The sequence below is a fragment of the Bombina bombina genome, chromosome 2 (assembly GCF_027579735.1).
Source record: "Bombina bombina isolate aBomBom1 chromosome 2, aBomBom1.pri, whole genome shotgun sequence".
Classification (NCBI taxonomy): Eukaryota; Metazoa; Chordata; class Amphibia; order Anura; family Bombinatoridae; genus Bombina; species Bombina bombina.
In genome coordinates, this window is record NC_069500.1 from 300,304,241 (window position 1) to 300,318,596 (window position 14,356).

A 14,356-nucleotide genomic window follows, 5' to 3' on the forward strand; every position below is an offset into this window, starting at 1 on the left:
TGACTATTCGCCTAAATGCTAAGACTTCAGGGTTTTCTGTTTTAGCCCGCAGGGCTCTGTGGCTAAAATTGTGGTCTGCTGACATGACGTCTAAATCTCGCTTGCTTTCCCTACCATTCAAGGGGAAGGGTTTGTTTGGCCCGGGCCTGGATTCTATTATATCTACAGTCACGGGTGCATTGTTACCTCAGGATAGGAAAGCCAAACCTAAGGGATCTACTTTTCGTCCCTTTCGTTCGGACAAGTCTCAGCGCCAGCAGCCTTCCGCAAAATCTGAGCAATCCAAGGGATCTTGGAAGCCAGCAAACTCTTGGAACAAGGCCAAGCAGAACAAGAAGCCCTCCGAGTCTAAGTCAGCATGAAGGGGCAGCCCCTGACCCATCTTTGTACCAGGTAGGGGGCAGACTATCTCTTTTTGCAGGGGCCTTGAGGGGAGACGTTACAGACCCTAGGGTCCTGGAGGTCGTCGCCCAGGGGTACAGGATAGGTTTCAAATCGTATCCGCCCAGAGGCAGGTTCCTACTGTCAAACATCTCTTCAAGACCAGAAAAGAGAGACGCCTTCCTGGGGTGTGTGAGGGATCTCTCATCTCTTGGGGTAATCGTCCCAGTTCTTCCGGCAGAAAGAGGTCTGGGGTATTATTCAAACATTTTCGTGGTCCCAAAGAAGGAGGGCGCGTTTGTCCAATTCTGGACCTGAAGGCCCTAAACAAGTTTTTGGCAGTCCCATTGTTCACGATGGAGACGATCAGGTCAATTTTGCCCCTGGTTCATGAGGGGCAATTCATGACGACTATAGACCTGAAGAATGTTTACCTTCATGTTCCAATCCTCAAGGATCATTTCAAATTTCTAAGGTTCACCTTCCTGGACCAGCACTTCCAGTTTGTGGCCCTTCCGTTTGGTCTGGCGGGCGCCCCAAGAGTCTTTACAAAGGTTCTGTGAGCTTTGCTTGCAGTTGGGAGAGCCAGAAGGGATTGCTGTGGCACCATATCTGGACGATATTCTGGTCCAGGCTCTGTCCTCCAGTCTGGCGGAGGATCACTCAAGAGCTCTTCTCCTTCGGTCCCATGGCTGTAAGATAAACGAAGGAAAGATTTTATTGATTCCCAGCAACAGGGTGGAGTTCCTGGGTTCGATAATAGATTCTTCAGCAATAATGATATTTTTGACAGTCCAGAGACAGACGTTTCATCCAGGGGAATGGTCTCTCCACCCCGAGATGTTTGCAGAGATCTGCAGCAAATGGGGGACGCCGGAAATAGATCTCATGGCATCCAGGCTCATTTGTAAGCTACCCAGATACGGGTCGTGATCTAGGGATCCCCAGGCGGAACTGATGGACGCCTTGGCTATACCCTGGGACTTCAACCTAATTTACATATTTCCACCGTTGCCTCTTTTACCTTGAGTAGTGGCCCGCATCAAGCAGGAGCAAGCTTCGGCTATTCTGATTGCTCCGTTGTGACCGCAGAGGACGTGGTTTGCGGATCTAGTGGCAATGTCATCATATCCGCCGTGGAAGTTAACTGCTAGTTCAAGGTCCTTTTCAACATCAAAATCTCGATACTCTGAGGCTGACTGCGTTGAGATTTAATGCCTAGTCTTAGCCAAGAGAGGATTTTCGGAGAAAGTGATTGACACTCTTGTTCAGGCCAGGAAGCCGGTCACTAGACACATCTACCATAAGGTGTGGAGGACCTACTTGTCCTTGTGTGAGGAGCGAGGATACCCTTGGCATAAGGTCAGGGTATCCAGGATTTTGGCCTTTCTTCAGGACAGTCTAGATAAGGGTCTTGCCGCCAGTTCCCTAAGGGGACAGATCGCGGCTTTATCTGTACTGTTACATAATAAGCTTGCGAAACTTCCTGACATTCAGTCCTTTGTTCAGGCTCTGGTTAGGATCAGACCGGTGTTCAGGAATCCGGCTCCTCCTTGGAGCTTTAACTTGGTTCTTAAGGTTTTGCAGAGGGTTCCGTTTGAGCCTATGCATGCCCTTGACATTAAGATTCTCTCATGGAAGGTCCTGTTATTGAGTTGGCGGCCTTGCAATGTGAGCCTTCCTACTTAGTTTTTCATGCTGATAAGGCTGTTCTTCGCACTGGTATGGAATTCCTCCCAAAGGTAGTGCCGAGTCGTAACATTAATCAGGAAGTAGTAGTTCCTTCCTTGTGTCCTAACCCTTCCTCTTTGAAGGAGAGGTTACTTCATAATCTGGAAGTGGTTCGGGCCTTGACGTTTTATCTTCAAGCCACGAAGGAGTTCAGACAGACATCGTCCTTATTTGTTGTGTATTCTGGAAGGTGCAGGGGACAAAGGGCATCTGCAACTTCTTTCTTTTTGGTTGAGGAGTATGATCCGTCTGGCATATGAGACAGCGGGACATAAGCCTCCTCAGAGAATTACGGCTCAGTCGACTAGAGCTGTGGCCTCTTCTTGGGCCTTTAAGAATAAGGCTTCTATGGAGCAGATTTATAAGGCGGCCACCTTTTCATCCTTACATACTTTCGCAAAATTTTATAAATTGGAAGGTTTTTGCTTAGGCGGAAGTAGTTTTTGGGAGAAAGGTTCTGCAGGCTGTGGTGCCCTCAGTTTAGGGTCCGCCTCCTTTACCCTCCCGTTTTTTTTCATTCAGTGTCCTCTAGAGCTTGGGTATTTGTTCCCACAAGTGATGAATGAAGCAGTGGACTCTCCTCCCATTAAGATGGAAAACATAAATTATGCTTACCTGATAATTTCATTTCCATCTGTAGGAGGAGAGTCCCCTGCTCCTGCACGTTCTCTAAATTTATTTAATCTTCTGGCACCATTTATACCCTGATATTTCTCCTACTGTTCCTTGTTCCCTTGGCAGAATGACTGGGGGATGAGGGGAGTGGGGGAGTTATTTAAGCCTTTGGCTGGGGTGTCTGCCTCCTCCTGGTAGCCAGGTTTTTAATTCCCATAAGTGATGAATGAAGCAGGGGACTCTCCTCCCACAGATGGAAATGAAATTATCAGGTAAGCATAATTTATGTTTTCCTACTGAACTATTTGTACCATATTTATTATAAATGAATGGATGTAGTATAGATCAAAACTGTTAGGAATTTTAATTTCCATTGTTTCTATAGAAACTGACTTGCCTGTAACAGAGACCTTCAAACTGTCCCTTTATGTCTTGTATACATTGGTTTATTTATTTCTTGCTACCTTTATTAACTTTACATTGTGTTTTTATGTATTAGTCTAATAAAGCGTATTCTAATGTTTTTGTAACAGGAACCAATGAAATCCAGAGCGCCGCAGTTACATTTGGAATATCGATTTTACAAACAATTAGGATCTGGAGGTAAATTTATTTTCGTGTTTTGGTTTGTTTGTGTTTCTCAAATATAAAAAAGGTGTTGACAATTTACAGTTTTCTGCATATACATGCAGACTGTTAGTTCATGCACACAGTCCACAAAAACAGTTCAGAAGTACAGATATAGTACATTTGGCCTTGAAAAAACATACCTTACTTAGATTTCAGCTTTTCAAATGCAGATTGTGGATTCTAGGCAAGGAGTTAATAATGTATCAGCCCCTCTATCGTCTGCAAAATTGCCATTTTCTATATTTATAGCTAGCACTTAACTCAAGACTTCATTTGTATCATTGGAATAAAACGTGGCAGTGGTTTCATGTAAATTGACAGCTGAACTAATTTTACACTGTTCATTGCATTATGCAGTCTGTGGATAATGGTACGTGGCACGAGTATATAAATCTGCCTTCTCTCTAAAACACACACACCTACACACAATCTCCTTCTTAAAGGGACCATGTATTTAACTAAGCAATCATATAGGAGTTCATTGTATTTAATGCTGGTGCAGCAACACTGCAATGTTGATTTCTTCTAAACTCTCGTTTACATTGCTTTTGTGTAGCCATTTCTGCAGTACTCATGTTGTTTAGTACAGGCAGTGGATTCAACAGGAAAGCAGCTATTTCAAATGACAAGGTCAAGTTAAAGCAGTTATTTGTACGCAATTTAATACACTCCAGCAGGTAAAATAGATCATTGAGAAGGAGGGAAAATTTTACAGTTCAGTGTCCTGTTAATGGATGGCTGCAAGAGTAAACTTTAGCCACCTTTTACAGACATTAGAATTTTGATTAGCCGATACCTGTGCAGTAGCTTTAGGAAATTTGAAAATATTATATAAAGCTAAAGTTCTGTCTTTCATTACAACAATTATTTGTAGACAATCTCGGGACAGCTCAGATTGAGGAACTAGCTCTCAGAGCTCCTTAGAGTTTTATTCCGTGTAACAAACAGAAGGTTTCTGTGTGTGATGAGGGTTGCAATGTGATTGTGTCTTTATGGCAAACTGTACATTTTGTGCTGTTTGAGTATTGCTGATAAGCATTGCTCAAGGAAAGAATGTGGAGACAACTTACAAACCATGGATCATTTCTTATGTATATGTATTGAAAGAAATAACTAAAACTGTAACGGTATGCCCATTAGAGAAACAAGCTTACACCGAGCTAGTTTATGGTCATTTTAGGTTCCACTGTAATATATTTAAAAATGTGATTTCTTTTAAAATCTGTAATACACATATGCATGTGTGGTTGTCTTTGGAACGTAAGTGAAACATCGCTAATCCTATAATATAAAAAGCTAGGTAATGTTTGTCCGAAGCTCTCATGCGCAGTAGAGACTGCGCGAGGACAAACCATACCTGGCCATTAGGATCAGACAGCAGAGAGGGTGGGCGAAAGCAGCCGTAGCTGGGGCGTGGCTGGGTATAGCGCCTGTTCTGCGTGGCGGGACGGGGGCGGCTGTGGCGAGGGATGTAGCTGGTCGGGAGCGCCATGATGGGGGCCATTCCTGGTCGAGAGTGCCATGATGGGGGCGTGGCCCGTTGGGTGGGGGCGTGGTCGGGCAGGAGGGACAGCTGTACTGCAAAAAGGGCTTTAGGACTAGTAAGAACATAAGTAGGGCATGCAATTGGATGGCAGCTAATAATGGCTATATATATATTTTTTTCTTATTTAAAAAAACCTTGTACACAATGTTAGTCTCAATGGGAAAGTAAGCGCCTTTAGATTTGTTTATAAAATGTTTGTGTAATTAAAGAACTTTGCAATATACAATTACTTATTTTGCACCCTTTTCATATTAAATAGAGGATTTTCTCATTCTCAGAACTTAAAATGCACCCTGCTGACTTTACAAGACTAACCCTGCTACATGTATGTCCCTAGTTGGCTTTAACAGATGAGAACTGCAAAACAGTTTACTTTGTACTAACATTATCACTGTGGGTAACCTTATTGTCTGTGGACGAAAGCCTTGGGTGGGTAAAGTTTGGCTATTGAACAATTGCTGTAAAAAGTATGTTAATTTGTTTTAAAAACATTTAGACTTGGCTGATGTTCTATAGCAACACAACAGAAATGTCTTGTAATTACAAGGTGTTTACTGTCCCTTTTAATGGATGGCTGCACAGAGAGAGAAGGCTAAAGGCTGTAACACACTGCAAGCAATGCGGCGTGAGGCGAAGCAACTGCTTCGCATCGCTTCTGAAGTTCAGATATGTAATCTCGTGACCTGACGCAGCAGAGTGCTCAGAGATGAAAGGCAGGACACACTGAGCACACCCAGCTGCATCTACACGCTGCGAGCCGCTCCGCTTGCAGTGTGTCATAGTCTTAAAGGGACAGTCAAGTCCAAAAAAAACTTTCATGTTTTAAATAGGGCATGCAATTTTAAACAACTTCCCAATTTACTTTTATCACCAATTTTGCTTTGTTCTCTTGGTATTCTTAGTTGAAAGCTAAAACTAGGAGGTTCATATGCTAATTTCTTAGACCTTGAAGACTGCCTCTAATCTGAATACATTTTGACCACTAGAGGGCATTAGTTCACATGTTTCATGATAACATTGAGCTCATGCACGTAAAGTGACCTAGGACTGAGCACTGATTGGCTAAACTGCATGTCTGTCAAAAGAACTGAAATAAGGGGGCAGTCAGCAGAAGCTTAGATACAAGGTAATCACAGAGGTAAAAAGTATATTAATATAACCGTGTTGGTTATGCAAACCTGGAGAATGGGTAATAAAGGGATTATCTTTCTTTTTAAACAACAAAAATTCTGGTGTTGACTGTCCCTTTAATACTTGCACATTGTACTAGTTTTTTTTTCTTTTTTTTTTTCTTAATACATTTCTATAATATTTATTTTGCTTATTTTCTTTAAAATAAATGTAAACTTATTTTTATTACTGTCTCTATTACTATCACTTTTTTTTTTTTGTATTTTTTTTTAAAAAATTTTTTAAGGTTAATAGCAAGTACAATAAAATAATCATATACACTAACATAAGAAATGACATATTGCTGATTGTTACATAATGCAGATATCTTAACAGGAAAAACAGCATAAATGTTATAATGCATATTAAAGTTAGAACCTCTTTTCAAAAAGTGTAATTTCCTCCAGTAACACATAGGGACACTCATAGACCCTGAGAAGTTTTGGGCACTATAGAAGAGGAATTCTAATGTTATAGGTGGTCACTCATGGACCATTAATATATTGAACATAACAACCATTAGGAAACATAAGTGGAAACATGGAGCAGCAAAAGGGATGGCACTACTCCTGCCTTACAACCCAAGAAAAAGTGGAGTATATTCAGTTAACAAACGGTCAACCTTCACATGAGAGCACAAATCAGGGAAGCCCTCAATAAGAGAGGTGTTGAAATGCATTAATTATATAGCATGGTGAATATATGCATATACAATGAAATTTTACCCCATTCTGTACCAATCAGTCTCAAGTAAGTTTTACATCTTGTACCATCATATGATCGTCCATCATATGAGGGGAAATCTACAGCTCGTTGCCCTCAGGGAACTAAAGAGTTTCAAATTAGGTAACCGTTCGTGAGCCGTGTGGGCAACGTTCACACTACCGGTCTCGGCGTTCCCTAGATAGCTCATCCGACTCCAATTCTCTCAATCAGGCAAGAAAGTCCCCACAAGTCCACAGCCAGACCAGAACACTCCTGCAAGCTCAATGTCCCATCGGGGAGATCACGTGTAGCCCCGTCAGCATGATCCAAAGGCAAAACCGGTCTGAATGCAAATAAGGGGAGCACCAGAGCAAAGGAACGATTTAAAGGTCTGATACTTTTAGTTCCTCCTAGTGAAACTTGCGCTTTTAGGGTAAGGCAGCAAACCGACTCTTCCTTCAGACTAGGGAAGTACGCCATATTGACAGTGTATTGCGGAGACTCTGTTGTGGCACTAGATATGAAATATCCTCCGTCATTAACATCCCACCTAGTCTCAGCTAGGGCCTTCACCACCACGCTGCTGCCTGCTGGGTTCACTGTGTCACTGCTCGGTGGCCTTGGCTATGTAGGTCTATTAGAAGGCATTGCCTGAAGATAGGTGTCTCCCCTGCATATCGAGGCAGTTGTCGTTAAGTAGCTTGTTGCCTGAGGAGTGAACCGATCTTGAGTCTGCAAGTTGCCAATAGTAGGGACACCGCCTTTCAGAATTAGTAATGGCGGGGTAACTTTGTGGTCCGGGAAAACTGTAGCCTCTCCTGTTATACCCTGTAAAGTCCCGGTGCGATATTTAGGAAGATGTTCCTCCAGAATGCACAGCAAGGTTTCATCCGGTATCTGCGCTTCCATTTGAAGATGGGAATATTTATCAGTATCCATCTCTAAACAAAGTGTGTAGTAAAGTAGGACTACTCGTAACCCAGTTGCCTGGGGGGGGGGGGGGGGGGGGGGAATATGCGGTAGATTAAAACACCGCGGCCTGTCAGACAGAGTCGCTTAGTTTGGCTAAACAACATAGGCTAAAGATCCAACTCAGATAGGCTCAAACTCCACAACGATCTTTTAAAGTTATAATCACCAAAGGATCATAAATATCCCTTAGGAACCCAAAAAAGGCTCATATATTTTGTGTGTAGATCAGGAGCTCCTCCAAGATGCGTCCTGCCGGTTCAGCTCATCACTCTGCCCCCTCATTATACTAGTTTTTACTCTGTAATCTACTGTTCAGGCCTGCATACAATAAACGCTAACTTTCTTTTTTGAGACACGATGAGTCCATAGAACATCTTAATTTCTAATGGGATATTCACATCCTGGTCAGTAGGAGGTGAATATCCCATTAGTAATTAAGATGATCCGTGGACTCATCGTGTCAAAAAAAGAAATAAATTTGTAATGTAAGCATAAATTTTCTTTTTTCCAACCACAGTTCCTCTCCTCTTTTGTTATCCTCTAGAGCAGGGGTGTCAAACTCATTTTAGTTGCGGGCCATTTTCCATACAAGTACAACTCACGTGGGCCGCACACTACCTACATATCTTGTCATTGCTAAACAGTGCAGTGGCATTTGCTATAACTGTATACATTTCAAAAGATTGTGTTCTGTAACTCCTAATTAACTTACTCTGGCTTGAGGAAATGTGCTCTAATGCTTTTAAGAAGGTGAGACACGCGCTCCACCTGCGACCCACTGTTTATAATAGTGATAGACATACCTGTTGTACATAATATAAAATAATAAATACATAGAAATATATATAAAGTATGTGATTTTAGTTAAAGAGAAAATGATGGAAAGGAATGGACAGAAATTATGTGGGAAATCAGTGCTACCATAGTAATGAACTGCATGTGTTAAAGAAATCATTATGCACTTATCTGTCTTTTTCTTTTTAATAACGTATGTTTTAATGTATGTGCATCCCTAACAGCACTCGCTCTTTAAGTAATAAGCATATTATAATTAATATTTTTCATGGAGGTGGCGTGGGCCGCACAAAATTAGGTTGAGGGCCGCATGAGGCCCGCGGGCCGCCAGTTTGACACCCCTGCTCTAGAGCCCCTTAGCATGTGAGCCTACGACTCCAGTTGTTTGTAGATCACCTTCATGACAGCTGATTTACAGTGAAACTCTTGACAGGGCCCTCTACCCACTTGTTCCCTATTTTGTTACCTTGCATCCCTTTGTTTATAGCACTGCAGAAGCTTTTTGCACTCAAATAACTGATGATAATAATAATATACCCAATCTTATATAAGTAAAGCATATTGTACTAAGAACCCCATTATTTTATAAGAGGGTGAGGATAGTGCAAATGTATCAACTTTCTGATCTTTTTTGCATTTGTCAATCCCTAGGATAGCTGCTCATGTCAGGCATTGTACATCCAGTTTATTTATAGAGTGCTGCTCAGTTATTAAGTCTTAGATTTAGGGAGTAAACACTTAAAGGGACAGTCTACTCCAGAATTTTTATTGTGTAAAAAGATAATACCTTTATTACCCATTCCCTGTTTTTGCATAACTAACATGGTTATATTAATATACTTTTTACCTATGTGATTACTTTGTATTTAAGCCTCTGCAGACTGCTCCTTACATGCAGGCATGCATTTCAGCCAATCAGTGCTGACTCATAAATAACTCCACGGGCATGAGCACGTTATCTATATGGCACACATGAACTTGCACTGTCTAGCTTTGAAAAACTGTCAAAATGCACTGAGAGAAGAGGCAGCCTTGAAGGGCTTAGAAATGAACATATGAGCCTTCCTAGGTTTAGCTTTCAACAAAGAATACCAAACGAACAAAGCAAATATGATGTTAAAAGTAAATTGGAACGTTGTTTAAAATTGCATGCTCTATGTGAATCATGAAGGTTTAATTTAGACTAGACTGTCCCTTTTAACTATGGCATTGTTACGCCCAGGATTAACCAACCCTGCAACATTTACTAGTTAGTTACAGAAAGGGATAACTGGTCCTTTCCAGCATAACCAGTTTGTCACAGTCCAGCCACTCCAGGCAAGCCTGTGACGAGGCCCACACTAGGCCGAAACACACGTCTGGGGTTTTGCCTTTTTCTCTCGTTCAGAGAAGGATTACCTGGTATTTCGGGACTGTACTTTTAAGTTAGGACCAGACTGATATGCTACAGCAAAGTTCTTCTCTGTGAAAGGCACATGTTGAGCAAAAAGAGGCTGCTTCTTGGGTGGTAACTAGCCATAGAACAAGCTATTATGCTATTGTTCGTTCTTTTCTCTTTTTATTTAAGCCTGTGACTTAGTTTAGTGGGTGTAAGGGTTAACAAACACTCTCGTCTATGCCAGACCCAGAAAAATGCCCATACTCTCCATTAATGCCACCCACACTAACTATTTCTGCTTCCACTACTTTAAGATTATTATATGGAAAATCCTTAAGAAATTCCCAGACTAAAAGATTAAAAATCCCAAAGCACAATTTGGCATAAAATCTGACTTTATGATTTTAATATATCAGGGATTAAAGGAATACTAAACCCAAATGTTTTCTTTATTTTTTTTTCTTCTTTAATGCAATTTTAAGCAACTTTCTAATTTACTCTTATCAATTTTTCTTCATTATCTTACTATATTTATTTAGAAAGTGGGATTGTAAATCTTAGGAGCTGGTCCATTTTTGATTCAGGACCTGGGTTATGCTTGTTTTTGGTGGCTAAATGTAGCCACCAATAAGTAAGCGCTTTCCATGATTCTAAGTCTAAAATGGGCCGACTTAACATTCCAGCTTTTAAAAAGAAAGAAAGCAAGAGAACGAAAAATAATTGATAATGGGAGTAAATTAGAAAGGTTCTTAAGATTGCATGCTCTATCTCAAATCGTGAACAAAACAATTTGGGTTTAGTATCCCTTTAAGTTTTTTCTTTCGTATTTCCTTGCTCTTTACAACAAAAAGGCAAGTTTTTTGGGGTGAACAATGGAGCAATTTGCTTTTCTCAGGAGAGTGATTGTTATGAGGCAATGATGACAACACAGAGTGACAGAAAAGTGTCCCTATCAAGACACAACCCAACACCAAAAATGACAATGTCACTGCTTCTAATGGTATGTGTATATTGTGTGTGTATATATGTATTATATATATATATATATATATATATATATATACAGAAATGCACTCACAGGAACAAACAACCAGCTTAATACCATTGTTAGCCTGTTCTATGGCGATTTACGACCTGGGTGCATCTTCTTTTAGCCCAGTATTGCTTTTCATAGAGTAGAACTTTTCTGTAGTATATCATTCTGATCCCGCCTATTACCATCAGTCCAGCGCCGAAATACCAGGCAATTCCTCTCTGAACAAGGAACACAGCAACCCCAGACGATAGTTTCGGCCTTCATTGGGCCTCGTCAGTGAGGTAAAGCAGTATTCCTCTAAGCACACTGAGCAAGGAATCCACATCTGGTTGCCCCTTTTTCCCATAGGGAGTCTAAATATAGATCTATAGAGAGAGAGAGACTGAAGTTCAAAAAGGGCATTAGAATGGGGAAGAAAGGGAATGTAAGTTACTTTGAACGTGGCATGGTTGTTGGTGCCAGACGGGGTGGTCTGAGTATTTTAAAAAAATAAAATGCTGATCTACTGTGAAAATCACGCACAACCATCTCTAGGGTTTACAGAGAATCGAGCGAAAAAGAGAAAATATAAAGTGAGTGGCAGTTGTGTGGACGAAAATGCCTTGTTGATATCAGAGGAGAATAGGCATAGGTTCGAGATGATAGAAAGGCAACAGTAACCTAAATAACCACTGGTGACAACCAAGGTATACAGATTACCATCTCTGAACACACAAACACATCAATCCTTGAAGCAGAGGGGCTACAGCAGCAAAAGACCACACCAGGTGCCACTCCTGTCAGCTAAGAACAGGAAACTGAGGATACAGTTCACACAGGCTCATCAAAATGGTACAATAGAAGATTGGAAAAACGTTGCCTGGTCTGATGAGTCTCGATTTCAGCTGCGACATTCAGATGGTAGGGTCAGAATTTGGATGGTGAAAGTGGTGTAATGGTGTGAGGGAATATTTTCTGGGCACATATTTAAATGCATTGTGACTATTTTTTGTTCATAATAAATGTTCCTTTATTAATTTTTTTGCCTATGTCTAATATTTGAACCATGTTACCAAAAAGACTGTTAATAAAAGTACTGTGTTTTTTAGATCAATTTTTGCCAAATTGTGTTTTTTAATCTTTTAGCATGTGTTTTCCTTAGAATTTCTGATATAATAATCCTAATGTTTAAGCAACATATATAATTTAGTGTGTGTATAGCATTAAAGGGGCATTTGGGTATTTTTCTTGGTCTAGTACAGACGAGAGAGTATTTTTCAACCTCTGCATCCACTTAACGAAGTCACAGGCTTGCCTAGATTGGCTAGACTGTGACAAACTGGTTAAGGTGGAAAGGATCAGTTAACCCCTTCTGTGAGAAAGTAGTGACTTTTGCAGGGTTGGTTAAACTCTGTACGTCACACAGTCTAAAAGAACACAATATTTTTTATTACTAATCTCTTCGGTAATGTAGTTCAAATGTTAGAAAAAGGCAAAAACTTAATAAGGGAACATTTGTTATGAACAAAATAGTCACAGTGCATTTATACAAAAAAAAGAGTTAAACACAATTACACACAAAAGCAATACAGTCTTTTCTTTATATAAAACAAATAAAATAGTAACAAGTATGTAGAAGGACAACATTCTTAGTTCTCCAAAATATTTTATAAGCAATATCATAAATATCAGGTTGCTAACTCTGCCCTTTCTGCAAAGGCACACAGAGGAGTCTGCGGTGGGCTTTTACAATGGGCCATAAACTTATGCCACAGCTATCTAAAAATATAATATATAATAGACCATACATGAAATATTATCCAAATTAATTTGGTACCAAATATGATGTCTAGTGTAAGATGCAAAATATTTTGAAAAATCTGATTTTATTCAGCTCTAGCTCTTAATTGGCCTCAGGGGCTACATGTGTTCAAGAAGGGTTTATCACTCTGTGTTGACTCATCATAAAGTGACTTGAGGCACCACGTCTCTGGATTTATGTAAAGTCGTTTAAAATGTGTTCAGTTGAAACTTAGACACTATGTACGACAGGAGGTCTGTTTTTAGGGATAAACACAGGAAAATACTTATCTAAAAAAAATAAAAAACACACAGAGAAAAAGTTAAAGCATTTCATTTCAGGGTGGATTTAATGTAAATCACAATTTAAATCACTAAATCAATTTAATTCATGGTATTCATTTTTAGAATAATAACTTTTTAGCTTAAAGGGACACTGAACCCAAATTTTTTCTTTTGTGATTCAGATAGAGCATACAATTTTAAGCAACTTTCTAATTTACTCCTATTAAATTTTCTTCATTTTCTTTGTATCTTTATTTTAAATTACAAGAATGTAAGTTTAGATGCCGGCCCATTTTTGATGAACAACCTGGGTTGTTCTTGCTGATTGGTGGATAAATTCATCCACCAATTAAAAAGTGCTGTCCACAGGTCTGAACCAAAAAAATAGCTTAGATGCCTTATTTTACAAATAAAGATAGCAAGAGAACGAAGACAAATTCATAATAGGCGTAAATTATAAAGTTGCTTAAAATTGCATGCTCTATCAGAATCACGAAAGAAAAAAATTGTGTTCAGTGTCCCTTTAATTTTTCTGTTATATCACACCATTTGCTGATTTGGTTATACATCATTAGATATGCATACATAGATGCATTGAAATTAATTAAATGATTGGAAGGTGAACTATCTCCAATTTAATAGATTAATCATTCATATTTGATACATTTTTCAGCTGTACTGAAACAATTAATACCAATTTTAATAGTTATATTTAACTATAACACTTACATTATATTTTATATCTTGTCCCTTCTTCTCATACTTAGGCTGTTGTGCAGATCTATTTCACTCGAAACAATCTTTTCTCTTGTTAAGTGTGTTCAGTCCACGGGTCATCCATTACTTATGGGATATATTCTCCTTCCCAACAGGAAGTTGCAAGAGGATCACCCAAGCAGAGCTGCTATATAGCTCCTCCCCTCACATGTCATACCCAGTCATTCTCTTGCAACCCTCAACAAAGAAGGAGGTTGCGAGAGGAGCTGGAGTTTTTACTTAACTATTCTTCAATCAAAAGTTTGTTATTTTAAATGGCACCGGAGTGTGCTGTTTTTCTATCTCAGGCAGTATTTGGAAGAAGAAACTGCCTGCGTTTTTTTTCTATGATCTTAGCAGGCGTAACTAAGATCCACTGGCTGTTCTCGACATTCTGAGGAGTGGGGTAACTTCAGAAACTGGGAATAGCATGCGGGGTCCTCCGCAAATGAGGTATGTGCAGTACTTTATTTTCTGGGAATGGAATTGACTAAGAAAATACTGCTGTTACCGTATGCAGTAGTGGCAACTGGTATCAGGCTGATAAATGTATGCGCAGTCGAGTTATTTTCTAGGG

General features: G+C 39.9%; 1 protein-coding gene across 3 annotated transcripts in view; it reads left to right on the plus strand.

Annotated features, from left to right (window-relative positions):
- The window catches only part of CSNK1G3 (casein kinase 1 gamma 3), a 659,666-nt gene that overhangs the window by 272,315 nt on the left and 372,995 nt on the right, over positions 1 to 14,356 (plus strand). For all 3 annotated transcript variants that reach the window (XM_053701616.1, XM_053701614.1, XM_053701615.1), the window contains exon 4: positions 3,261 to 3,330. In XM_053701616.1, the coding sequence (XP_053557591.1) occupies positions 3,261 to 3,330 (70 nt within the window). The remainder of the gene's footprint in view (positions 1 to 3,260; positions 3,331 to 14,356) is intronic.